The 27,745-nt window shown below is 38.9% G+C and overlaps 2 protein-coding genes across 2 annotated transcripts in view; one reads left to right on the top strand and one right to left on the bottom strand.

Moving 5' to 3' along the window:
* Positions 1-14,627, bottom strand: part of LOC107044684 (type I inositol 3,4-bisphosphate 4-phosphatase) — a 36,451-nt gene extending 21,824 nt beyond the window's left edge. The window contains exon 1 of the mRNA XM_015266651.2: positions 14,577-14,627. The gene's annotated coding sequence lies outside the window, so the exon portion shown is untranslated. The remainder of the gene's footprint in view (positions 1-14,576) is intronic.
* Positions 50-26,982, top strand: LOC107044686 (discoidin domain-containing receptor 2). Its single transcript, XM_015266652.2, has 10 exons — positions 50-478; positions 14,599-14,823; positions 16,042-16,147; positions 18,133-18,506; positions 20,453-20,959; positions 21,688-22,490; positions 24,038-24,297; positions 24,404-24,580; positions 24,669-24,903; positions 25,768-26,982. The coding sequence occupies exons 2-10, from the start codon at positions 14,721-14,723 to the stop codon at positions 26,056-26,058; spliced, it is 2,856 nt and encodes a 951-aa protein (XP_015122138.1). The 5' UTR covers positions 50-478; positions 14,599-14,720; the 3' UTR covers positions 26,059-26,982.
* Positions 26,983-27,745: the final 763 nt, after the last annotated feature.

Here is a 27,745-nt window from a genome sequence, read left to right as displayed (position 1 = left end):
ACTACTCTCTCAACCAACCCCTGGCACAGACTCCACTCGGCTCCACACTCGGTGGATGCTGAGCTCTCTCCTCCTCGTGTATTTTTTCATTCCCCACTGCGACGGTTGAATAAAAAAAGGGTGCCCCATACACACGTTAACCCTTGTATCGAGTGCACAAAGTAAAAAAAGAAATTCAGATATCGTATTTCTCGGTGAACATCTACGATCAGTTCCGTATATTTCCTTATTTATCCTTCACCCTCGCCTGTCGCTTACGTATGCGATAAGGAGGTGGAATAAACGATTTGAGGAAGACGTTAGGGAGTGAATACACCGGGACGGAAATTTTATTGAATTACAAGGAGAGGAAATTGTAGAGTCGTGTCAGTTTACAACGATATTTGAGTTTATTTCAGTTCCATTTCACGAATGGCAGTTAAAAGGGACTTGAGTGCTGCTGCACGGGAATGAGTGAGCGATTTCCACGATTTTTACGGTGAGTCACATTTTTTTGTACTCCACCAACAATGAGAGAGGGTAATTGTGAGGTTCAATGGTGTTGACGTGACTCCGAGAGTCAGAAGTTTTGCATCTTCATCTTCAAACGGAGACAATCACGAATATGTCACCGCATTATCTCCCCCGAGAATCACTGAGCCGAATAATAAACTCGTTACGAATCCCGACATTCGTGAAACATTACACTCACGTTGTACTTCACAGTAGAGTGGACAGCCTCTTGTATTAATAACACAAGGTTGATCTCCATTTCTGCTTTTATCCTTTAATTCTATCTCGTCAGTGTCAATCCCCATTGAGCCCAGAGGGGCGGGGGNGGGGGATGCCGACGTTGGCCCTGCACCTGACGTATACCATACACCTGTCAATAATGCCAATACGTATATAGCCATGTCCGCATATCACCCTATTTTACACGGAGAAGAATGACAGGGAGAGCCCTTTCGCCCGCCGCCACCGCTGCCGCCGGCGCACCCCCGCGGGGGGGATGAAATAAAATAGGAAAAATGGCTGTATCAGCCAGCCATAACCGAATATAAAAAGAAAAACAATTTCCAAAGTCAATCTATTCGTGTCCCGCAGAGACCGCTCTGGCGTCCCTGATAAACCGCGCGAGAGAGGCTGTGGAGTTGAAAGAGAAAGAGAGAGAGAAAGAGAGAGAGAGAGAGAGAGAGAGAGAGAGAGAGAGAGAGAGAGAGANAGAGAGAGAGAGAGAGAGAGAGAGAGAGAGAGAGAGAGAGAGAGAGAGAGAGAGAACTATAGAGAGCCCCAGAGTCAGGATCAATATCCATAATTGTAATGGAAAGTAAACATGGTCCACACGTGCGGAGGTGGTGAGAGGGCGGTTTTCTCTACTACGGTATAATCGTCGCTTTTTCCTTGTTATGGGGAAAAAAGTCAGGGGCAGGGGGGAGGAAAACCGCCACCCCCTCGGACTGGTGAAAAGGGGGTGCATTGGGAATGGAAACGAGCTGGACCGTATGGTTTGATCGCTCGCCCTTTCGACATTCGAATGTTAATCAATTATAGCGCTCCCTCCCCCCCTTCTCTATCGGAAAGCCTCTTTCGGCGCTCAGCGTATGGTGTGTTTAATGATCGAATTCTTCGGGCGCGGGGGTATTATTTGGGTAACCAATTTTATCCCGTTTGATTCGATTGTCAAGGAGTTTGGGGGGCGTGGAGAGGCTAGTGTTGAAAAGTTATTCTTGAATTTTTGGGAAGAGGCTGGTTTTTTTCATGGTTTTGTTGGGAAAAATTAATTATGAAAATTGTTTGAAGGGTTGTGGATTCTGTGATGGCAGATAATTCATTGACTTTTGAAGGTTCAAGGGAATAAATTGAATTAACATAAGACTTGATTTTTTAGAATATTTTGTTTTCATAAATGAATGACTCAACTTGCTTCTAAAATAATTCATGATTTTCTGTGAGGTGTCAAAATATTTGTTGACTGTTTCCATTTAGTAAGAAAGGAAAGGGAGATTTTATTATTCATTTCCAATAAAAATATCGCAATTAAGCTCTTGAAGTTTCAGGAAAAAGAATTGAAATAACTTGAAACTTGGATGTTTTACATTTTCATTTCATGAATAAATAATGCAATATAATTCAAAAATGGTTCATAATTTTCCAGTAGATCTCGAAATGTTTATCGACCGTTATACATTCACCAGGGAAAAACTGAAATTTTATTATTTTTAACGAAGAGATCTTTTATAATCAACGAAAAAATTGCGCTTGCGTTTTGTTCTCCTCAAGTGTGTATTTGTCATTAAATAAATTGAAATTTTATTGAGTAGCACGTGAAGTTTTCTCGCTCTCATATGCAATTTCCCCAGAAAACCCAGGAAATTTTATCAGAAATTCCTAGAAATTTACTCTAACAGCGCTACAATTTTTCTAAAGAATTTCTCTCCGTACAGTTACAAAGCCCTATGACTAGCGAATAAATCCTTCTGTCAACGTATCAATAAACATTTCTTAAATACTCGAAATTGTACAAGTGCCGTAAACCCACTTCGCCAATTTATACTACACTAAAAATACTACCCATCCTACTCTGACATAATTTCCCAAAAATAATAAGATAACTCTACCCCCTCACAGTGCCCCTAAAAAATATTCCCAACTTTTTGATGAGACATTCCTCCAGCAGCTTCCACTCGCAATAAACCACGTCACTCCTCTAATAACATTGCAAACCTCTCCTGCTATCGCACCTCACCCCTCCCGCGCCCGAAAACAAGTCACAATTTCCTCTTCACCATAAATCAAATTTCCCCGACACAAAACTCCGAAGCGTCCATTACCGATTTCACGATAGCAATAATCAAGCCCCAAATTGAATTTCCACATTCGCAACTTATATCTCAAAAGTCCGCATCAATTAATATAATGAATCCATTAATACAAATCAATTCTCTCGAAATGATAATGAAATGGGCAAAACATTGAAAACCCCGAATTAAATACCTAAACATTTATAAACCACGATTATTCATTTCCACCCGAACGAATCAAACTCGAATATCTCGATAATCCATTTCCCCGTGTATTTTCCACACACAACAATTCGCATAATTGAATAAAGTCATAGTCAGGGCCGGGGAATTGAAATCACTTTGGACGGGACGGATTTGTCTAATCGTGATACGCTGGGTCGCACGATAAATGCAATTAGCTACGACATTGTTCTCGAGCGTGTTGTTGGCGACACAAGGGGAAGAGAGAAAGGGGATCTATATGGTATGTCGTTTAAGAGGATGTAACGGGGGGCGAGGGGGGGAGGGGTGCAATAACCGAAGAGGGCGTTCGTGTATCGCGACCGGAAATGTATCGCTTTCGTGTCGCATCGCTGCACGCGTCGACACAGTCTCCCATAGTGCATACATATATCCTTCGAAATTGAGAGAAATGGGGATACAAGAGGGGGGAGGGGAGGGGGGGGGGGAAGACGGGGGTTGAAGGAGGCGGAGAGGAATGACGATAATGGCCTAAGGAATTTGAGGGTGACGCCACGAAACAAGCCGGGGGGATGGGGTTATGGTCACATATGTGGGGGGATAAAGTGAAATCTCTCATTTTTCTTTTCCTCATTCTGTTTTCACATTTTTCAGCTGGCATTGGGTTTGTTTTTCGGGGCCGGGGTGGGGTGGGGTACTTCGGAATATTGGTGGAGGTGGACATGTGAGATCATCGGGGAGTAATTCGGGAATTTATTGGTATTTATGAATTATTGGTAATAATGGGGACACTGGGGGAAATTTCTTGACGTTTCAGGTACGGTGGCACCTGAATTTTCGAGGTTGTGAGGGTGAAGTCAATTTCGAATGAGAAGGGTTCACGAAATTTTGAAGATTCGTTTTGGAAATTTGAGAAAATTGGGGTTTTTTGGTAAACGATTGGTGATTTTTCAAGTGGTCAAGGAGATAAGTCAATTTCGACTATTGACCAGTTTTCAATCAATATCTCGACTCTAAGGGAGATAGCAAAATTTTTGTTATGACCTTTTTTGTGAAGCCCATTGAGTGCTACGACAAATGTAGTTACGAAAATTCCGCTATCTCCCTTAGATTCGGAAATATTCCTCAAAAACTCAACTGGGAGATGAGTCGACTTATCTTCGTTTACCACTTATTGAGAATTCAGATAACTGTTGCCTGAATTTTCCAAATTTTCAGTGTTTTTCAGTGCCGCATGGATCTGAAAATCGAAAATAATTTGAAAATTCAAGAAATTAACTGATTCGATATCGTTAATTCGATAACAGCGCTGAAAATTGGTGACAAAATAACTGAATTTCAGTGTTTTTCACTCGCTGAATTTCACTGAAAATAAAAACGTTTTTTCTCTGTAATGATAATTGACGATTCAGTCGCTTTTGTTCATTGTGACAAAAACAAATGTTGACTTGTGGAGTCGGAAAGTTTTGTCCTTGCGAATAGAATTTTCGACGGAATGAGTGGAGATATTTACTGATGGTTCAGTGACGAAGGAAATTTGTTTGGGTTTACGGGGTGAATTGCTCTGGTGGTGTCTAGTTGAATAAAGCAGGTGATGACTGGGCATTTTTCTTGCTCGAACAGGCTAGCAGGTGTCGAAAGAAAATTGAAATTTCATGGACAGTTTACACGTAACTTTAGGGAGCACCAGTATTAAATTTGATTTAGGGGGATCTTTTCAGGAGCCGAAGAATTCCCAATTCACTGGAATTTTCAATTAAAATGCGAATATTTAGCGCCAAATTACCCCGAATTTCAAAGTTATTCTTCAAATTACTGAGAACTAGAACGTTTTCTCTTACTCCCTTTAAAAAAAATCCATGTAACATTTTCATAGGTATTACTATAACCATAACTATGCAATTACAGCAATTTCTGCAATTTAAATTGGCATTCGTCATGCATTCGTGAGGAATGAATGTATTTTTTATAGTAAAAAATCTGTAAGGCCCAATGGGTACACGGAGAGAAATATTCAGTAAAAATTACGGAACTCACAATCCGCTCAGCGATTACGGAATCGACTTAAAAAATTTAAGTGACGGTATCATAATTTTTCACACGAGATTCCGGCAAAAATTACGGAACGCTCTGGAAAAATTCTGTGACAGTTCCGTAAAATTTCCTACCACCACATTTCGCTCCGGAATTACGGAAAAGATGCGTAATTTTTATTGAATATTTCTCACCGTGTATATTTATAGAAATCATCAATGCGGTTGAAAATAGCTAACAATTACTCCCCGCAAACAACAACGACAAATCTTCTCCTTTCTCGCATTCGTTTTCGTTATTTCCCAGGTACTGACTACCCTCCCCAATATTTCCCTCAGCATTCTTTGGCCGAGCAGAGAGCCAGAGGAATTCGAGAGAGCAGGGAGGGTAAAAAATGGAGGGACAAATTGAGGGTTTTCTATCAGGAAATGCTTTTAGGCTCGACTTTGCGCGTCCCTGGGTTTCTTAACTGAATTAAGGACCTCTTCGCTACTGTGCCTCTTGATTCTCTCTGTCGCACCCTCCCACTCAGTGCCTTTGGGAGAAATGGCTATATACCCTCGGTAGAAACCACATTGAGGAGCCAAGGAAACTCTCCCGGGTTCTCTGAGGTATTACGTGATTCTCCATCAATGATTTCGCATCCCCTTTGACACTCGCAAAACCCTCCGCAATTTTTTTTACCCCCCTGTTTCCCTCTCAACTCATCCCTCCGTCGCACTTTCATCGCCATTATGACACTGGAAACCGATACAATCGCCGACAAAAGAGAGAAAGAAATTTCATGTGAATGGAAAAGTAAAAGCGTCCACAGAAGAAAGGCAACCCCTCGGGCTCGCGAAAATTTCATTGAAACCCATTACTGTCATAAGCCATAACTCCTGCTATAAATATGAAGAACTCAATTTTACGGGTTTTTTTCAAGATGATTGAGACATTCTGGGAGCAATTTGGTCTTGAGTTGAGTTGAAATTAACAAAATTGAAAATAAAAGTGACGTTGTTACTTCACTTTGAAAAAAATTCCAAAAATGTTTTTTTTTTTTTGGGAAGAGTAACATTCAATTTAATTCAAAAGGAAAGGGCTCAGAGAATTTCTAGTTTCAGCTGACAAAGATGAAGATTACAAAATTCACTCCAACTAATTTGAATTGGTTCTTCCCGAATAACAAAATCCAAAAAAGTTGAATACAAAAATCTAGCGCGTCCTTCAAAAAAATTGGTTCAATTTCTCTAAAAATTCTATAACAATTCTACTAGAATTCTATTCAGCAAAAAAAACGAATACGATTTCAATAGAATTTTAACAGAATATTGTAGCAATTGTATTACGTTTTCTATGGAATTTTTCCACGAGTGATTGAAATGAAACCTCAACTGACAAAGGAAGAAACTCATGTAAATAAAAAAGTAGAAGCATCCACAGAAGAAAGGCAACCCCGGGGGCTTGCGAAAACTTCATTGAAAGCCATTACTGTCATAACTCGTGTTATAAATATGAGACGACGAACAATTTGCTTTCAAACTGAGTTCAAATTCCCAACGTTGAAAATAAAAATGCATCTGTTACTTGAATTTCAAAAAATTTCAACGGAAGTTATCATTTTTTGAAGAGTGATATTCAATGTGATTCGAAGGGAAATTTTTAGCTTAAGAAATTTTTAGTTTCAGTTGGAGTTTGAGGGAATTTATATAATTTCAAGTAGAAAAAGACAAAAACCTCAAAATTCACTTGAATTTTAAGTTTCAATTTGAAAAAAATTTCATCAATTTTCATAAATGTTCATCCCAATCAGAAAAAAACCCTTTCAATAGAATTCTAATAGAAATGCATTACGTTTTCTATTAAATTTTCCCGCAAGTGTTCCACTAAATTGTCCTCACCTCTGAGAAGAAGAAATTCATGTAAATAAAAAACGTAACGCGTCCACAGAAGAAAGACAACGCCGGGGGCCAGCGAAAATTTCATCAAAACCCATTACTGTCATAACTCATGATATCAATAATGCCGTTGAATAATGGGATGCATAAAAACGAAGGGGTTCCATCGACTTCTTTTCTACTCTCCTTTTCTCCTTCGGATACGGTCACGTGCGCATGCAAATGAAGCGTAATTCAATATGAGCTTTTAGAAATGCCCAAACTGCTCTTTCGCTTCTTTATCTTTTGTTCTGTTTCACTACTGTTGAACCACACGTTAAGGGAGCCTGGCGTACGCACCACTGAATACGTTGGAGGGGTAAAAGCGAGACAGCAAGAGCAACAACAGTAAGCCGAACCCCCTCCGCCCCATGGCTTAGGAAAGGCTACCGCACGAGACAACAGAACAGACTGAGAGCAACGAGAAAAGAGATAAATCGAGCGCAGGTGCATTCGCCAAGACACAAACGAGAGGGCGATGAAGAGGGAGGACTGAGAGGTTATCTAGCCTCTTCTGACGTGGGACATATTCAGTCGTGTTTTGACTGGGCTCTTCCTTCACCCTCGAGCGCCATCCACTGTTTATACGTATTTGCCCGCAGAGTTCAGGGGGCAGGCGGGCGGCAGAGGGATTATGGGGTCCAGGGAGGAGGCTGCCAGCGTGGAGGAACATAAACCTGACGTTGTACAGTGGGTTTCAGATCGATCGCCAAGTTTACGACAGTAAGAATTAGCGAAAATCGTTACATGTCGGGGAAATGGAGTTTTGGATTAAAAATCCATGGGTGAAACGACTATTTTATTTATTTTAGAGATTAATAAGACATTTGATGAAGGATTTGGTCATGAATTGAGTTCAATTTCACAATATTGATTTTGTTTACTATTTTTTTTTACAAAATTGAAAATTAATAAAAATGTTATTGTTATCTACGGGAGAGTGACATTCAATTTGATTCAAAAGAAAAGTGCTTGGGGAATCGCCAGTTTCAGGGAGAATTGGAGGGACTTCAAATAATTTCAAGTAGAAAAAGACGAAAATCTCGAAGTTCAATTGAACTTGAATAGCGAGGGGGCGAATGAACACTTTTGAAATTTTAAAAAATATTCATAAATCAGGAATAAATTTCTCAGTAAAGCCCAGTGTAGGCTCATCACAAAGACAACAAATTGTACATTTCACGAAGAAAAAAAATTTCCCATCTCATTAAAAATTCAACGTGTTATTGAAATAAGAAAAAGCAAATGTCCATTCTGCGCCGCTTGGCCCTATTCATTAGCTGTATTCGCATTCGGCAAGACCCAACCGAAATATCAATGAAGAGCAAGAACCGAGATGTGAACTAGCCTCTTCCGACGCAGGACTTCAAGTTACCTGAAATAATTTCAGTAGAAAAAGACTTTTGTCTTTTTCTACTGAAAAATTCACTGAAAACATTCACTTGAATTCACTTCCAATGAATTTTTGAAGAATTCCCCTAAACTTTCAATTGAACCCGAATACTCAGTGGACGAATCACCTAAATTTCAAATCATTAATATCCAAAACTGTGCATTCGCCACGACCCAAACGCAATAGCGATGAAGAGCGATCGCGACGAGATGACCTAGCCCCTTCCACCGTGGGACACATTGAGACGTGTTTTGACTAGGCTCTTCCTTCACCCTCGAGCGCCACCCACTGTTTACATGTATTTTCCCGCAGAGTAGCGAGGGGTACGGCAGGAGGCAGAGGGATTATGGGGTCCAGGGAGGTGGATCGGAATGCGGAGGAACATAAACCTGACGTTGTACAGTGGGTTTGAGATCGATCGTCAGTTTTGCCGCGTGCGCACCAGCACCAGTTATATACACTCAAAAGCGTTATTCATTTCATCCAATTGGTTAATTCACGAAAAGCCCTTTTGCATCCCCTCCTCCTTTTGTTTTCAACAGTCCGTAATGATGGATTTTCGAGGCCCCGTGCGAGAACTGTGTGCTAGGCAGTTGCTGATGCTGATGCTGTTTAAAGAGGCGATGGTAGCGGGAGGGCAAAATGCAACGGGGGAACGGGTAAAAGCATGGATAGCGGTGGCGGGAGGGGGGCGGNTTCACTTCCAATGAATTTTTGAAGAATTCCCCTAAACTTTCAATTGAACCCGAATACTCAGTGGACGAATCACCTAAATTTCAAATCATTAATATCCAAAACTGTGCATTCGCCACGACCCAAACGCAATAGCGATGAAGAGCGATCGCGACGAGATGACCTAGCCCCTTCCACCGTGGGACACATTGAGACGTGTTTTGACTAGGCTCTTCCTTCACCCTCGAGCGCCACCCACTGTTTACATGTATTTTCCCGCAGAGTAGCGAGGGGTACGGCAGGAGGCAGAGGGATTATGGGGTCCAGGGAGGTGGATCGGAATGCGGAGGAACATAAACCTGACGTTGTACAGTGGGTTTGAGATCGATCGTCAGTTTTGCCGCGTGCGCACCAGCACCAGTTATATACACTCAAAAGCGTTATTCATTTCATCCAATTGGTTAATTCACGAAAAGCCCTTTTGCATCCCCTCCTCCTTTTGTTTTCAACAGTCCGTAATGATGGATTTTCGAGGCCCCGTGCGAGAACTGTGTGCTAGGCAGTTGCTGATGCTGATGCTGTTTAAAGAGGCGATGGTAGCGGGAGGGCAAAATGCAACGGGGGAACGGGTAAAAGCATGGATAGCGGTGGGGGGAGGGGGTCGGGGGCAGTGAGTGGGTGGAAATGAGAGGGACAGGGAACTCGGCGCGCGTACCGGCGCTAGGGAGTGATCTTGCTGAATATGTAGATTTCCGCAGCGAGCCGAAATTAACTCGGTTACGACAGATTGCCCGTGAATAATTTCATCGTCTATTCAACGCCAACGATAACTTTGTTGGCATACGCTCATTGTTAAATTCTCTAGTTCTCTTGATGTTGGAGCACTCTCTCTTCACCCCACCAACGGCATCACCTATTCTCCGTGTCAGGGGTGTATGGGTTGCTTTTCAATGTCTACTTTTCACGTTTGTCTTGAATACGTCGGGGTGCACTTGGCTCGGATGGGTTACAGTGGGCGAGTCGGTGGGGCGAGGGCCATTGAGGGGCACTCGGCCGGGGGCGGGGGGCCATTATACCATCAAGCGTGTGTCCAATACGAGCCCATCTCCATTTCTTTGATAACGTCTTCACTTTTACCTTCGACTCGCTTCTCTCCTTCTTTTTATCCCGTTTATTCGTACTTCTTCGCTTTATGGCGCGCGTTTTTTTTTTACGTCGCTACTTTCTTCCCCCGATACCTCGTCTCCTCTGCCAATTTATATTTCAAAGCACCCGAAACTTTTTACATTTTTTATATCGGCGTCCGAACGAGAGAACTCGCAGGACCATAGACTATTTTAAAATTCGATGCCGCGTCTGCGTCGTAGTTATGTAGCTTATATTTTTTTCTCTTCACTTTAGTTCTGTTGTTTTTTGTTCTGGTCTTTCTCTCATGTGGAAAAAATCGGAAATCGTTAGGGGGTAGCCGGGGAAATTTTTTTTCTCTCCATTCGGTCTGCAAGTTTTAGATGGGGGGGAAAAAGGAAGAGGGAAAGGAGACGGAAAAGTGGCAGAGAAAAATTGTTGCTGGCTGTGAGTGGGGTCCTTCTGTGTACGGTTACGTCGTGGACACCAAGTATATTGCGTATTGATCGTTGGTTTACTTGTTGCGCAGGAGAGCAAACGGCTGGCTGCTGCGGGCTGTAGTTCTCTTTATATACATTTCCTCTCGGCCCTCTCTCCGAGGGCTCTCTTGCTCTGTCGTCAAACGTAAGCTCACCTTCCGCCAAGGGGGAGGAGGGGGGCTCCTTTTACTCTCTACTCGTTTTTCTCACGTCCACAAAGACCCTTTCACTGGTATAATTAATGTCCAAACAGAGGGCAGCGGAGGAAAACGCAGTCTAATGCGAGAAATCAGGGGGTTTTGTGGAATAGATGGAATTTCTGGGATTATTCTATTTTTAATAATGATATCTGGAATTTTCGAATATTTTGTTGGGTTTCGGATGCCTTATTTTTTTATGTGACAGAAGAAATTAGCGGGAATTGTGAAAATTCAGGCAATATTGTTCGGAAATTTTAATCCGGTGGACGTTGAATTGAATGTGAGGTTTAATTTTTAGAATGCGGTAGAAATTTTGTGGATCTTTTCCACGGGTTATTTAAGTGAAGCGTCAACTTTCATAAATAATAAAAAAATCACTGAATTATACGATTTTTACTTGTTTAAAAATTCGAACATTTGATCTAATAAATTCAGAATTTCACTCATTTTCACCGAAAACATTTGGCATCTGAACAAGTTTAGTAAAAAAATTTAGCGCTCCCTCTGAGAATTTCGATTGAATGCGAATGCGTTTTCAATAGTATTCTAATAAATATTTTTAACAAGTGCATTACGTTTTCTATTGAATTTTCTTCCGACATTATTCAACTGAAAATTCAATAAAACAAGCGATTTTGCAACGACCAAATTCCCTCGCAATCATGTAGAAATGTAACTTGATAAAAATCCTCAAGATTTGATCCCACACATTCAGAAAAAAATTCCTAACCGTGTGATACCTCTCAGTGTTTTCTCGTGTTTCTTTTTCCGTTGTTCCTTCATCTCGTCCTTGCGGGCGCTATCAAACGTGAGAGCAAAGTTTGTTCCTTAATCCCGGGTCATCCACAGGACCATATGGATTGCCCCTTTTTGTTTCTTACAGTCTGGGAAATGGAGGAGCTTCCGACAAATGTTTGAGGACAAATGGGTATAAACTCCGCTGGAAGTGGCGTAATAATACCAAGAGAAATGACAGACAGTAGTTTGGGACAAATCAAAGGAGAAGTGGAACGACGTTTTTATAACAAAATCTCATTAAACTTCTGACTTTGGGATTCACGGAAATTTTACTCGTCGTCGTTTTACCTTTTGCGCTGGTTGTTGAAGGGAGTGGACAATGAATTGTACGAGTTGATGCTCCAGTTATGGGGCATTATATCTGTATATAATGGAAAACCATCTTCTTCGGGAGGATAAAACGACGTTTGCCAGTTGTCTGTCTATCTTTGTTCTCCCTTTTTGCCCTCTTCTGACTCCCATTTACCGCTTCCCTGTACTAGCCAATTATCAAGAGCATCGGTACGGCTGAATGTGAAGGGACAAACAAAAACGAACAATTAACTATTCGTTTTATCTTATCAATTTATTTCTTTCCTCCCTTTTAGGGCTTGATTACTCGATTTTTTCAATGACATTGAGTGTTGACGAAGTTCAGGTTGGAGTTAATTAATTCTGATGGAGTGCAGGAAGTTGTTACAAGGGGCGGCAGGAATGAAGCGCAATTATTTGGGTTCATAGAGGGATTTCAATGAAGTTTTCTATCGCTGATGGAATATTTTCAGGAATAGTTAAATGCCGGAATTAAATGCGCGGGGAATTCAACGCTTGGAGCAGTAGGAGGAACTCTTTCATTAGAAGAAAGTGGCAGCATTGTTTGCATTTTTTTTTAAATCTAAGTTCTGTTGGAGTTGAGACGGTGACTATTTTAATTTTTAAATTTTGAAACGAAATGGGTTTTTATGGGCAGTCGGGAAATTTCCGTATGTGTTGTGACTGAAAACTCAATTGATTTCCGGAATGTTCAATAAAATTGCGATTTTAAGGTCCACATAAGAATAAAAATTGATGAAGATTTTGAAAATTCAAGGAACTATTGCTCAATTTCCACAATGATTTGATAATTCAATCTGTAAATTAAATATCGATGATCACTCAATATAAAAAACTCCATTTATTGACTTTCCAAGATGAATAACAAAATTGATTGATGATTTGATTTTAACTTGAGTTCAAATTTACAGCAAAGGATGAAGTGTAATTATTTCGGTTCATAAAGGGATTAAATAATAATATAATAGTTTTCAGGAACAGTCAAATGCCGGAATTGAATGTGGGAGGAATTGAATGATTAGAGTAATATGAGTGGAAGCATTGTTTGGATTTTTTCATCACCTACATTCTACCGAAATTTCTTTTTCTCAATGAATTTTGAAATGTTGAAGAAAGATAGAATTTTTTCGGACAGTCGTGAAAGTTTTAATGATGACCAATTCACCGAAACGAATAGTTCAATGAAATTGCGATCGTGAGGTCCATATGACAGTATAAATTATTTAAAATTGTGAAAATGTAAGCTGTCATTGATCACTCAACATTGAAAACTCCATTTATTGGCTCTTCGAAATGAATAAAAAATTCGATGAAGGATTTAATCTTAAATCCAGTTCACATTCGCAACAAGGGATGAAATGCAATTATTTGGGTTGATAAAGGGATTCGAGTGAAGTATTCAATCACCGATGGAATGTTTCCAGGAACAGTTAAATGCCAGAATTAAATGAATTCAACGACAGGAGTAATGGGAGGAAAATCGCTGATTGGAAGAAAGCAGAAGCATTGTGTTTGGATTTTTTTAAATCTACGCTCTATCCGCATTGGGACGTTGACAATTTGCTGAACGGCTCTGTTTAAAGTAAATCAATTTTGCACGTAAATAGAATGAGGAAAGACGTTTTAAAGGGGAGTAAAACCGGCTTTATGCACGGCAACGGGATTATAAAGCACGACAACGCAATTTTTCAAGAAATGGGAGAAGTAAATTTCCAGTGCCTGTACCACCTAGGACTATAAAACCTCGGGAAAGGAAAATGGATCACATGAGCAATTGCTGCCAATCACAGTGGAACAATAATTCTAGGTTGAGAGTGGAAAGATTGTGAGTCAATTCCAGGGGAATTTCTCACAAAATTCGACGGCAAAAGTCGAGTTATTTTCTGGATCAGGGGTTTTTATTCATTTTTTTAACAAATCGTTGGTGATTTCCAAAGACTATTTTTCTCTGTGTATGAATGGAGAATTTTTTATTCGCCGCAGGGAATTTTTCGCGTGTTTTGTTAATTAATGGGGCATAATAGGATTTTTTCATGTCTTAACTGTTGCAACTTAGATGCTTTTAGGGTCCATGAATGTCTGTTTTATGGCGATAATTTAAGAAAATTGAGTTTTTTTATGGGTAAAATAGTGGAAATTTCATTAATAATTGGAATTTTTGGATTAATTTCGGAGATTAAGGCAATAGTTATTTGATTTGCCATGATTTTCATTTTTTCCTACATGACATTTAATTCAATTTCAAATTATCAGTGAATTTATTTAAAAATAACAAATTTTTCAGCGAGAAAATGTATTTAAATTTCATCTATATTATTTCTTAGATATTGTAAAGATTTTTGATTGAAATTTGTCGTGAAATTATCAGACTATTGATGATCTCAACAATTTTTCAATTGAACGTGAGATAATATTTTCCATTTATTCAAGGACTAACAATTATAGACCGCTTGATGAATATTATTTAGCAATATTATTTTGCATAACAAAGATCAAATTGTGTTGGTGCGTTTCGATCACCCTGAAAATATCCTTTAGGGCGGCAACTCAATATTTTATCCCATAAAAAAAGCGATATTCCACATAATTTACAAAGGTCAAAAATTTAAAAAACCGCTCACAATCACACAAAAATGATAATGAAATTGTCCCCCCTCTGCAGCTGAATAAAATCTACCAACCTATGAAACATTTCTGTTGCAGTTTAAAATGCGATGACAGGAGAGTTGGTGGGCGCAATGATTCGCCACAATCCGGATGTTAATATTTCAATAACTCCCAAAAACTAATTAAAGAGGGACAACAGTTGAGTGGCTGGACATATAATGTGTAACACGACAACAACAGTGAAAATTGTCACTGCCACATTGGCACTGTACTGGTGTTTCTCCAGCTGCACGTCGGAGGAGCAGATTAAGAATGCTTCCGGTTAGTATGAATAATCCACGACGTTGGGAGAGAGCGCGTCGCACCGGAAATTTGCTTTGCCTCTCTCCAATGTTAACCCACATGGATGCATACACACATACGTATTCGCGTGGGTGGTGCGGGTATTTCTGGGGGATAACTGCATGCCCGAGGGAGTAACCGTCGGGGAAAACGAGAGAGGGCTTTTCCAACTCCTATCCCTCTTGCTTCTTGTACTCACTCATAACTCCCAGCCACCCACCAACATCACGTCCGTCGACGTATTCATTATTAAACATTTGGCGGGGCTGACGAGTTCTCGATTGTTTCATTTTCGTTTTACGGATTGTTTCGTCGTGGAAAGTTAAACAAATTTATTCCATTATTTCTTTATTTGGGTTTTACCCTCGCGGCTTTTTTTTCGGCTCAATGCGGTAGTCCACTTGGGATGAGGGGAAGGTAACGGATGATGATACTTTAGCGTTGTCCAGTTATGAAACAAAATCTGTCGAACGAAATATTGATTACAATTTTTAAGAATCAAAAGAATTCATTCGGGGAAAAATGACTAGGATTTTTTAAAATCAGGACTAGACTCTTTCGTCTCCTGATTTTTTTTGGAAATTAATGGATTCTTGAGATAATACCATAATTAACAGTGATGTTAATTCACAGACAAATATTCGTCATTGTTTCATGATTTTTTAATGGAAATTTGAGATTAAAAATATTGAGTTTTGAGATATTACACATTTTAAAGGTTTTCATGTTCATTTCATGTATCGGAAAGCAATTCGATAACTCTGATATTAGGCGAGATACCTATGAGAATGAAACAAAAATAATGTCATTAATTCAGTAAAAAAAATAGAATTTTGTCGATTGTTTCATTTTCGTTTTACGGATTGTTTCGTAATTCTTTTGAAAATTCATTCATTCCTAAGATAATTTGATAATTAACAGTGACTTTAACTCACACAAAAATATTCGTCATTGTTTAATGATTTTTTATAAAAATTTCAGATTTTAAAAATATCACATTTTTTAAATATTATCCATTTTAAATGTTTTGAACGAAATGCTGATGAGAATGAAAAAAAAGCAATTAATCCATTAAAAAAACTCGAATTTTGTCGATTGTTTCATTTTCGTTTCCCGGATTGTTTCGCCCTGAAAAATTAAACAAATATATTCAATTATTTCTCTATTTGTTTTTTGCTCTCACCGCTTCTTTTTCAGCTCAATGCACAATTCCACTTGGTATGGAGGAGGGGAAGATACCGGATGATGCTATTTCAGCATCGTCCAGTTATGAAACTAAATCTGTCGGACCGCAGAATGCTAGGTGAGTGTTAATTAATGTTTTTCAGGGGTACGAGTGTGGAATTAAGTGGAGTGCGAGGAGATGAGAGAAGTTGTTTGGTTTGGGGTTTTCACGAGGTTCGTTTTCCCCTTAAAAAAACATTGACTTTTTTTTTCATTGTTTGAAATTACATTGAAACGAGTGGACAAAGGGACATTCAACATTTCACTATTTTCAGAGTGATTTTTTATACCGGCTTTTTAGATACGGCGGAGGGAAAAGTTTGGGTGGAGAATTTTTATGCCATCAAACGGAATAAATTACGTTTAATACGTTCCCCCGGGAGTTCACTTATCTGCAAAAAGATATTTACAATTTAAATATGAAATATTTCTAAAGAGTGGAGAATTTCCATTGAGTTTTTGCAACAAAGTGAGCAGTATTGCCTCATTCCGCGGGAGTGTCGATGTGAGAACACACCAAATCGTTTAAATCGGACTTCAGGGGATGATAAATATTTATATGGAGTTAATGTGGAGTTTGGCGTTGCTTCAACGAGTCCAGTGGCACTGAATATTTCATTATTTGATGTACCGGAGAGGAGTATTTCCTCCAATTAAGGATATCTCTGCTGAGAGACGTGTCTATCAATATGCACTTCTAAATTCGAGTGAAAATTACAGTATTTGAGGTAAAAATCACTCGGAGAAATGATGCATTTGAATCAAGGAAAATTCAGTCGAAATTTTTCTGCCCGTTTCACCGATATTTCAAGTTTGAGAGTCATACTCATGAATTTATTTTAATGAAACAGTTTTAATTATATATAGCGAGTAATTCATCAAGGAAACTTCATTCGAAGTTATTTTATTCGTTTCACTAATGCATTAAGTTTGAGAGTAATACTCATTAATTTATTTAATGAAACTGCTTTAAACAATTTATTAGATCAAAGTAAGAGATTATTACATGTTTATAAATAATTCGTCGTAATTGACAGAGATGAACAAGTTTTAGTTCTTAATAATCCGCAGAATTCTAAGATTTAACGAGTGAATTCTGAAATCAAGTGATTTTGCCACTAATTTTCAGTTATATAAACCTCAATCTTATGCATTTTGTCCCTAAATTTCAGTGTTATTCCTAAAAATCTTGGAAAACTGGGGTCAAATTTCTGAAAATTACAGTTAAATTAAGAAAACATTTTTTTATGTTTCAAAAACTATTGATTTGATGTGAATAAAAACGCAAATATTAATCAAGTTCAAGTTTAAACAAAAAGTTTAATACGATTGATTCCAATGGAGGCATTTACTTAATTGAAATAAACCATTTCTCTGTGTGTCTTTGGACATTCTCGAAGCATTAAAAACACAATTACAGTAGAAAATAAAAAACAAAGTGTTTTGCCCTAGTGCCCTCTGAAAAACGTTCTCTCCTGAGTCTCAAAAACTCCTGTGCCAAAACGAATTTATGAATCTGAAACTAGCGAAATATTCGACCGCAGAAGATTTGTCTTAGTCGAATCTAGGGGTGTACAATTTTTTAAAAGTAATATACAAACTCTTTCGCACTTAAAAATCATTTCAGTAGCGAAGTGGTAAAACGGTTTAAGTCGACTTATCTCCCAGTTGCGTTTTAGTGGAATATTTCTGAATCTAAGAGAGATAGCAAAATTTTCGTGATCACATTTGTTGTAGATCTCAATTGGCTCTACAAAAAAGGTTATAACAAAAATCTTGCTATCTCCCTTAGATTTCGAGATATTCATTGAAAACTGGTCAATAGTAAAAATTGACTTGTACCGTTTTGCCACTTTGCTACTGATTTGCACATTTTCTTCTGATCGTTTTGGCTATATCCTTTCACTATAGTAGAGGTAAGCACCAACTGATTCGTACATATGATTATTTGACTCTCGTAAATTGAATTTTCCGCTGACGAATATTCTGTTAGTTTCAGCTTCATAACGAATTCGTAAAATTCGACGAAATAATCCTCACTAATTCCTGAAATTTCTCGTAAAGAATACGACAGGAGAAAAACGGCGGTGCCTGGTGTCCAAAGGCCCAGATCAGCTCTGGAATTCGTGAATTCCTCGAGATAGACCTGACCCGCGATCACCTGATAACCTGGACCGAGACGCAGGGGAGATTTGGCAATGGGCAGGGCCAAGAGTACGCTGAGACATTCTACTTGGAGTACTTCAGGGAGTCCAAGTGGCACTCGTATACGACACTGGCTGGCGAGTCCATACTCCGTGGCAACACCAATACGTACCTGGTTGAGAGGCAGAGGCTCGAGCTGCCATTTGTGGCTAGCAGGGTGAGATTCGTACCCTGGAGCCAGCATCCGAGAACTGTGTGCATGAGGGTGGAGATTTATGGTTGTGTTTGGGAACGTAAGTATTACGAAATAAACATTAATTACTCCAGTGGGGAACTCCGACTCCTCGCCCTTCGGCTTTTTTGTTTTCAATGGCTGAAGAAATTGGTGTCGTTATTCCCGAGTCGAATACTTGGACCTGACAAGTTCTACTTAGGTCTTTCCGGTCAGAACTGGATAGGTCTTGGGAAGCCTCTTCCCAAGTGCTTCCGAGACCTTTCTACCTCCGGTTATGTCCCATTTCAGCACTCGTTAGGTGTAAGCAGGACTTGTATTCAGACTTTCCAAATCCTCGCCGGTCCCCGTAATTCTATGGGCCTATAATAAATCTGCGTTCATATCCCTGTTTACTCATGCGTTATTGAAATAAAAAATGCAATTATTGTTTTTTTTTAATCTCGAAAATCGACATTTCACGAGAGGGTGGAGGGGAGATGCATGTATGTGGAGGCTTGACATTTTTACCCAACAAGGGGAGAAGGTTGCAGAATCTATTCTAGCCACTCTTGTCCCTCCGCTTGCATGCATTATCCAAATAAAAAATGGAAGTGTTAACAAATCTGACCATTGTTCCAAGTAAAAACCGAAAATCTGACCCTGTCGCCCCCGGTGAATCATTTTTTTTTCAGTTTTCACTTTTTCCACATACTTTTGATAGTTCTGAATAGCCCGTCGCTTAAATAGTTGGAATCAACGTTCACCCGGCTAAAAAATTCGCTTCTCGCGAAAATCAACTTTCCCCTTGGAAAAACGGAAAATCTGACCCTTTGGCTGGGGCCAAAAAAACGGTTTCTCAGTTTTCACTTTTTCCACATACTTTCGACAGTTCTGACAAGCCCGGCGCTTAAATAGTTGGAATCAACGTTCACCCGGCTAAAAAATTCGCTTCTCGCGAAAATCAACTTTCCCCTTGGAAAAACGGAAAATCTGACCCTTTGGCTGGGGCCAAAAAAACGGTTTCTCAGTTTTCACTTTTTCCACATACTTTCGACAGTTCTGACAAGCCCGGCGCTTAAATAGTTGGAATCAACGTTCACCCGGCTAAAAAATTCGCTTCTCGCGAAAATCAACTTTCCCCTTGGAAAAACGGAAAATCTGACCCTTTGGCTGGGGCCAAAAAAACGGTTTCTCAGTTTTCACTTTTTCCACATACTTTTGCTAGTTCTGAATAGCCCGTCGCTTAAATAGTTGGAATCAACGTTCACCCGGCTAAAAAATTCGCTTCTCGCGAAAATCAACTTTCCCCCTGGAAAAACGGAAAATCTGACCCTTTGAAAATCTGAAAAAAAAACTTTTTCAGTTTTCACTTTTTCCACATACTTTTGAGAGTTCTGAATAGCTCGTCGCTTAAATAGTTGGAATCAAAGTTCTCCCGGCTAAAAAGTTCGATTTTTGAAAGTCGATTTTCCCCCTCGAAAAACCGAAAATCTGACCCTTTGGCTCCGGGCGATTTGGTCAGAAGGCGGGGGCCAACGCGACGGGGAAATCAGGGACTTTCGTCTACCAATGTTTTTTGGAAATTCTGTGATTCCAGGGACGAGAAAAGGTCATGGGAAAATCTAGGAAGTTCGATCGAGAATTCGAAATTAAATTCTTCAAAAAACCGATTGAACTTCTGTTGAAAATTCTATTGGGGTTTAACCGATTCTTTCGATTTTCTCCTGTAGAAACTGGTCGATAGAAACTATTTTATAGTTTGTTCCACTTTTTTTTATCCTCTTAATAAAAAAATCAAACAGAGGAAATTTGAATTCCTAATAAAATGATTTGAAAATATTACAAATTATTTTTGAACATTAGAAGTCCTTTTGACTGTTTTATCATGTTTATTGCAAATGTCAAAAGGGATTTTGTAGCTGTGAAACTGAATTAAAGAAGACAGAATTTCAATTAAAATTGATATCGTTATCGAAAGAAATTGTTTTCGTTAATGTTTTTTTCCATTTTCTCCGATTCCTTCAGAACGAGTGAGAGTTTACAAGGCGTCGAGACCCGCGACGTCAGGTCCTGGGGGTGCAAACGTAGACGACAATTCGTACGATGGAAAATTAGACATTAATGGAGATTATCTGATCGACGGAATGGGACAATTAGTAGACGGAAACCTGGGGGAGGATCCTCACAGCTCATCAAACCTGGCCCACTGGGTCGGCTGGACAAATCTCCACCCCATAACAATCGTCTTCGAGTTCACGGAAATCCGTCAATTCGAAAACTGCACGATTTATGCTGCCAATGCACCAGTCCGCGGCATCGAAGTGCCAAAATTCATTCGCATATCGTTCTCGGAGGACGGCGATGTGTACGAACCACCGACGATCGATATGGATGTGGAGGAGAGATCCGTTTATTCACCCGGAATCATTCCGGTATCTGTGCCACTGCGCTCGAGGACATCAAAGTTCGTTAAATTAGAGATGGAGCCACGCTCAAAGTGGCTTCTACTCAGTGAAGTTACATTCACCAGCAGTAAGTCATTAATTCAAAAAAAAACATTCCACCAAGTTTTAGAAAAAACATCAAAGCATTCCTTTTATTCTAATTATTGGAAGATTTGACGTCATTAAATTTTCTCTTTGATTCGACCATCGGGTATACGTGTATTCTCCAACAACTTTCAAATTATTGAAATATTTTTAACGATTCAATTCAACTTTTTAATTAGCTGAAATATAATCGAACGGATAATCATACCGAGGGGAATAAAAATTCATTAAACATTCGTTTTCCTCATTTTAAATGTCTGGATATTCGTCCAATCATAAAAATATTGGACACGTTTTTTCATTTTTTCATTTTTTAAAAAGAAGAAAAAATCGAGTTCCAGAGAATTAAAGGAACATATTCTCAACGAAAGACAAAATTACCTTAAACATTCCACTTTTATCATTTCAAATAACATCAAAATTTTATATTTTTCAACTAAAATAAAAAAAAGAATTGCAGAAAATTGAAGAAACATATTTTCAATTCATAAATCATATTCTCATAATTCAGGGGAATAAAAATACGTATCTAATATTCCCCGCACAATTTCCCCACCGCACACAAAAAAATCCCTGAAAAATCGGAATTCCACCTTTGAATTATCGAAAAAACAAACCACGAGAGCAGAATTTCATTAGCCACGGTCTCCTCCAGCTGCAAACATCCCCCACAACCCCTGAACCTCATCGCTAAACGCAAAACCCCTCAAGTTTCAGTATTGGAATCGAACACGAGCGTGGAAAGCCAAGACGAGTCCCTCGAGTCTTCGAATTACGATCGTAAAAACGAGTCCCTCATATACGACGGTAATTACCAGCAGAGTCCAGACATGAATTACACGGATCCCGAGATAAATGCTAATATCACGCCAGATGCATTTCCGGTGAGTCCCCAGTGGTCGCAGACGTACATTGGCCTGGTGAGTGGTGCCCTGACGGTGCTAGCCCTGTTGCTAACGTGCATGGTCCTCCTGATGAAGCTGCGCGGTCGGAATAAGGTGGCCCTACTTCAGAAGCACACGGCGTTGCTGTGTGGCACATCAGCCCCAGGAATAACGATAAATGTGAAGGACATGAAGCTGCCGACGCCGATTGTCGTCAACGGCAGCCAATCGAGCCGTTTAGCTGGTTTTGCCGGCAGTCTGAAGGCATCCAAAGGCCGATCGGGCTCAGTATCGAGTTACGATGCTGCTACCATCACTCGCGAGGTCATCGAGGGCCACCAGACACCTGGACAACGAGATCTCAACGAGTACGAGCACTGCAGTGTCTACGCTGAAAAAACTTACAAACTACTTTTTCCTGACGAACGCTTCTCCGGCTGCAAGACGGATTATGCTGATGTCACTGAATTTAACAATGAAACAGTGGCACTGCATATGGAACAGGAGAAGGATCAACATGCCGAGAGAACACCCCAGACACTCTACACTCATAAATCGAAATACTCGCATGGACATTCCTCGAAGAGCAAGGTTTATGAGGGGTATTATGCCGCCACTGACATTCTCACGGTGAGTTCGAATAACTGTTTCTCGTAGTATTCGTGATATTTGGGAAATGAAAAGACGGGAGATGTATGGGAAGGGGAAAGCTCAAACGGCGGAATATTTGACAGCGGAAAATTCAATTTAGGGGATTTTTGAGGGGTTTAGGGGAGATCGCAATGATATTTTGACGGCGCTGGGGGCTTCGTCTGTCGTGGGGATGGGGGTACTACTTCGACTTGGGTGTAAAAATTGAGGAAAAGTAGGTTTGGAGTTTTTTTGCAAGAAAGAGGCTTCAGAGGAATGAAAATTTTCAGATTGTTCACTTGCAGTAATTTCGAGAATAAAAATTCCAAGAACCCAAATAATTAAGTTGAATTTAAATCTATTGCAACCGAAAATGCAACTTAAAAATTCCGGTTACAAAAAATTGAAAACTTCAATTTTAAGCGGTCGGAGGCAATTTCCGCCTACAGAATCGGATTCTCGCGGAAAAATCATGCCAAAAAATGACGTTTTAATTTCTTTCCTCACAAAACAAAAAAGCTGTCTTCCGGTGGTGCCCTTAGAGTTCAAACGATCATACGAGCAAACTTTTTTCAAGTGCGAACGAGTTTGCACATGACTTAAAAATACTAGTACACCCCGAGATTCGCCTAAATCGAAACTTCCACTGGCAAATCTCTTGCTGGTTTCAGCTTCATGAGTGGAAGGGGTCGGGAAAAGCTCGTGAGCAAGCGTTTCGGTTTTTACTGCGGTGGAAAAACATTTCGATTCAGAATAGTACAAAGGAGCTTTTTCCCTCGTGACTCTCTGAGATATCGAAGGGTTTTGGGTTTCAGCGGGGCTTTTGTTCCGTTTTTTTTCCCTCGATGGAAAGTGGATATTGGGGTAATGGAGCTCGCAAGTGCCCGATTGCACTGGATATTTTCCCAATCTGCACGAGTGTAGACCCAATTCCCAGTTTATTTGTTTTCAATTCAAAAATTCATCATTCAATGGGCGAAATGGTTTGGTTTTTTATCTGCAAAGGTTACACTACAGGTTTATTCCCACATTTTCGTGGGATTAATTTTTTTTCATCTTGTGAACTAATGGTAAAAAGGAAATTGATTCTCTGTTTACTAAAATTCATGGTACACTACTGCTTCTAGCTTCTTATTTCATTCAGCTAAATTTTTCATTCAGCTGAAACATTTTTTTCATTCGATTTTTCGTCACTCGTGATGGGGCAATAGGCGGGTGACTAAATCCCATTCTCAGTTTATTCGTTTTTAATTTAAAAAATCATCCTTCAATAGGTGAAACGGTTCGGTTTTTCATCCGGGAAGTTCATACCTCAGGTCTACTCCCTCATTTCCGTGGAATGAAATTTTTTTAATCTAGTGAATTCACGGTAAAAAGGAAATTGATTTTGTTTATGAAAGTTCATGGTGTACCATTGCCTCTAGCTTCTTATTTCTTCCAGCTGACTTTTTTTTATTCGATTTTTCGTCACTCGTGGTGGGGTAATACGATGGGTGGAAGAGTTGCCCCCTGGGGCGTTTTATTAAAAAAGTTTTGGTTTTCGGCAGATAAAGAGACGGGAACAGCACACTGGTTCCAGTTTATTTACTTCGTATTTTATCGAGGAACGTCATAACGTTGAGGTACAGGAGATTCATCACATATCGAGGCACAGATTGAGAATTTGCGATAAAATTGGTGAGGGAAGTTTTGGATTTGTTCACTTGTGCGAGGCAAAGGGAATTCACAGTTTGGATTCAGGAACTATGAAGAACAAACAGTTGGTTATTGTGAGGTCACTGTGGCGAGGAGTTACGGATTCACTGAAGTAAATAATCCCTCCCTTCATTTGAATTACATGTGGTTTATTTTAGAGGTAAAAACGCGGGGGGGAGGTGATTTCGGGTAATTTATTCCATTATTACAAATTGCAGAAAGGATTTTATGAGGGATATGTGCATTTTGGCTCAAATTCGTGATCCTAATATTGCAAGGATTGTGGCACTTGTGGAGGAAGAGCCGTTTGGTGCGGTATTTGAATATGGTGAGCATGGAGATTTGCCGTATTACATTCGTAATCAGGAGAAGTCAAACAACGAAGCCCCATTGAGGTGAGTAAACAGCATTTCGTACTATAAATGGTAGTTGTATTGAATTTTCAAAGCGATAAAAACGAGTATTTGGGCTTTTGAACAACAGTTACAGTCGATTAATGAAGTTTATCACTCAAATTGCCACTGGAATGAAGTACCTCGAGAGTTTGAACATTGCTCATTGTGACTTGGCAGCTCGAAACTGTGTAATTACCAAGAATTTATCGATTAAAGTGTCGGATCATGCTATGTACAGCAGTAAATACGACGGTGAATATTACGTTAATGAGTGTTATGCTAAGATACCGCTACGATGGATGGCTTGGGAAGCTGTTTTGCTGGTAAATATGAGTTGCTAATATTTTCATGTAGTCCATTCGTTGTTAATGGAATTCGGTGAACACTCGGAAATGACAGAGGAAAGTTTAGACGAGTTTTCTACACTGAGAACAAAAAATTTTAATATATCAAACATATTTAGTTGAGACGAATAATTTTTCTTCCTTCATTGTTCATTGATTGTATTGTTTAAGTGTTTATTGTTCAATTGCATCTCAATATTGAACCATTGGAAAACATGTTTTTTAATAAATAATTTAAAAATTGCAATTTTTGAAAATTACGAGCATTTTCTGTGAATAATTTACAAAGAATGATTTTACAATTTCAATGTTTGAAGAAATAATAATTCTTTTCTAATGTTATTTTTATTTCAAATTTATCTCCCGTAATTTAATTGACGAATTGATCATTGAAAATGGTTGAATCTATAGTGTGATTGTATGAAACTGTAAAAGACACTTGAATGTCCTTAAGCCATTGAAAATAATTCACCCCTCTCAAGTAAATATGCTCTACATATCAGGAAATTTTTCTCTCAGTGTATCCGATAATAATTAACAAATTAATACTTGAGAATTTTTTAAAATAACCCCTGATTTTTAGATGAATTCCAATATTTCGAGTAAAAATTTCACAGAAACTGATTCTTTCAAACGGCTGCAATCAACTATTAAAAAATGAATAATATTGTTTCTTCAACATGTCTATCTCAGTAAAATCCAATGAATTTGTAGCACAGAATAAGTAAATTTCATTTGTTTTTCTAAGGATTCCACTATTTTCATTCCATCAAGACTTAATATGTATCAAGAACACTTGCCGGTTATAAAGTCAACATTTCATTCAGAATTATTTTCCACCAGGGTAAACGAAGTTGTCAAGCCGACATCTGGAGTTACGCAACGACAGTATGGGAAATATTGACCTACTGCGAGGATCTACCCTACTCAGACATGACATCGGAGCAGGTATTGGAAAATTGTGGTAAGTGCTATCACTCTGGTACATCAGAAAAACCACGCATACTGGGCCAACCGTCGTCATGCCCCCGAGAACTCTACAGAATGATGACAAAGTGTTGGAACAAGCACGCCGAGTCGAGACCCACATTCAAGGACATTTATATGTTTCTCAAACGCATAAACCTCGATTGAACATTGTGAATGACGAAAAAATAATCCTGAAATCATCGTTTCAACACGTGTGCAAGGACCAAATAATGAAAACACAATCAGCTATGATGCATTCTCCTCCGATCAATGATACGATAATTAATGGTTACGCCCGAGGAGTGCTCTGGCCAACTAACTTATGCTCAACTAGGTTTATCTTCAATCTTCTAAGTATAATACCCCTAATTTTAATCACAAATGGAGATATATCATTGTAAGGTACATAAGAGTTTTTATAATCGGTGTCAAGCTACATTTTCTTCGAGTTTCAAGAGAAAAAATGTGTGAAGCTGAAATAGGCGGAATATTCGTCGGTGGAAATTTCAATTCAGGGGATTTTTGGGGGTTCAAGGGTGAAACAATTACGTGAAGAAATTTTTTTCAAGTGCAAACGAGTTTACTGCTGTCTTAAAAATATTTCTACTCACCTAAAAGAAGCCGAAACTGACGGAATATTCCTCAGTTTTTTCCCAAAAGTACTTGTACGGCCCTAGATTCCCCTGAGGCAAATCTTCTGCTGACAAATCTATTCCTAGTTTCAAATCCATAAAAATGTGCAGAAAATCGTAAAAAAATAAGAATTATCTGCGCTGTATCTCTGTGCATTTCCTACTAGAGGCATCCTAGAAACAGTCGATATCATAGAATTAAAGAGGATAAGTTGTAAGATTGCGATCATCAACGACGAATTAATGATTAAGCTCTTGCTTTATTTGACGAAGTGAGAATGAATGAGTTGACCTTCAGGTTGCGTCCACATATCGGTAGTTAATCTTTATCGTAATAAGCTATTGACGCATTTCACGGATGAAATATCATGGAATAATCAAGACAATTCGGTAGAAAATTCTATTAGATTTCCGTCGAAATTTTTATCAGTTCCGCAGCTTATCTGCGTGTTTTATTTTTAATAGAAGTGTTCAATGAAAAATATTCTACAGAAAAAATCGATAGAATATGATTTTTCTATAGAAATTCTTCGGCTCCAATTTTCGGTTTTTTTGTTGGATTTTGTTGGATTTTGTTTTCAACGAAAAGTGGAGAAAAATAGAGTAGAAAAGAATGAGAAAATTCAGGTCGAGAGATTCCTATAGAAATATCTGAACAGAAGTTGTAAAGAAAAATGAAATTCTACTGATTTTCCATTGGACATTTCCTATTAAAAAAAAAGTTGTAAATCTGCGGAACAGAATTTTCTATTCAATCCGCTAGATTTTTCCGTGGAATTTTTCTCGTGCGTGTCATGACATTTTCAAGAAATGAATATCATTTTAAGATAAAGAACTAATGACATAGGAGTTTAAGAAAATAAATAACAGAGCAGTCATATTTTAAGGCATTATGTATATGAAATAGAAGTGGAAACTTTCTTGTAAATTGTTCGAGTACATTATCCACACGCTTTTATCGATATCAATCGATAAGTTTTAATGGCCAGAAGTGACGAGCTCAGCTCGATAGTTTCCCAACAATAGTTGAACCAATGTACGTTTGTGTTACCTGAATAAAACAATCAGCTGTTGTTGAATAAACTTGTAAGTGAGAATTGAGGACATGCTCCGCTGATAAGAATAATGCAATCATCAGATTGTGATATGAATGCATGTGAAATGTTAGATTATAATTTATTTCCTGAAATCTTGACGTGTGACACTTGGGAGGAATAATC

This window comes from Diachasma alloeum, unplaced genomic scaffold (genome assembly GCF_001412515.2).
Source record: "Diachasma alloeum isolate Michigan unplaced genomic scaffold, Dall2.0 Dall_scaffold_00782, whole genome shotgun sequence".
Taxonomy (NCBI): Eukaryota; Metazoa; Arthropoda; class Insecta; order Hymenoptera; family Braconidae; genus Diachasma; species Diachasma alloeum.
Note: the sequence above shows the minus strand (reverse complement) of the source record. Positions and strands in the feature narration are given on the sequence as shown.

Coding starts and splice junctions, on each gene's coding strand:
- LOC107044686 (XM_015266652.2), top strand. CDS start 14,721: ATGTGTAACACGACAACAACAGTGAAAATTGTCACTGCCACATTGGCA. Junction 20,960..21,687: donor TGAAGTTACATTCACCAGCA/GTAAGTCATTAA, acceptor AAACCCCTCAAG/TTTCAGTATTGGAATCGAAC. Junction 24,581..24,668: donor AACAACGAAGCCCCATTGAG/GTGAGTAAACAG, acceptor TTTGAACAACAG/TTACAGTCGATTAATGAAGT.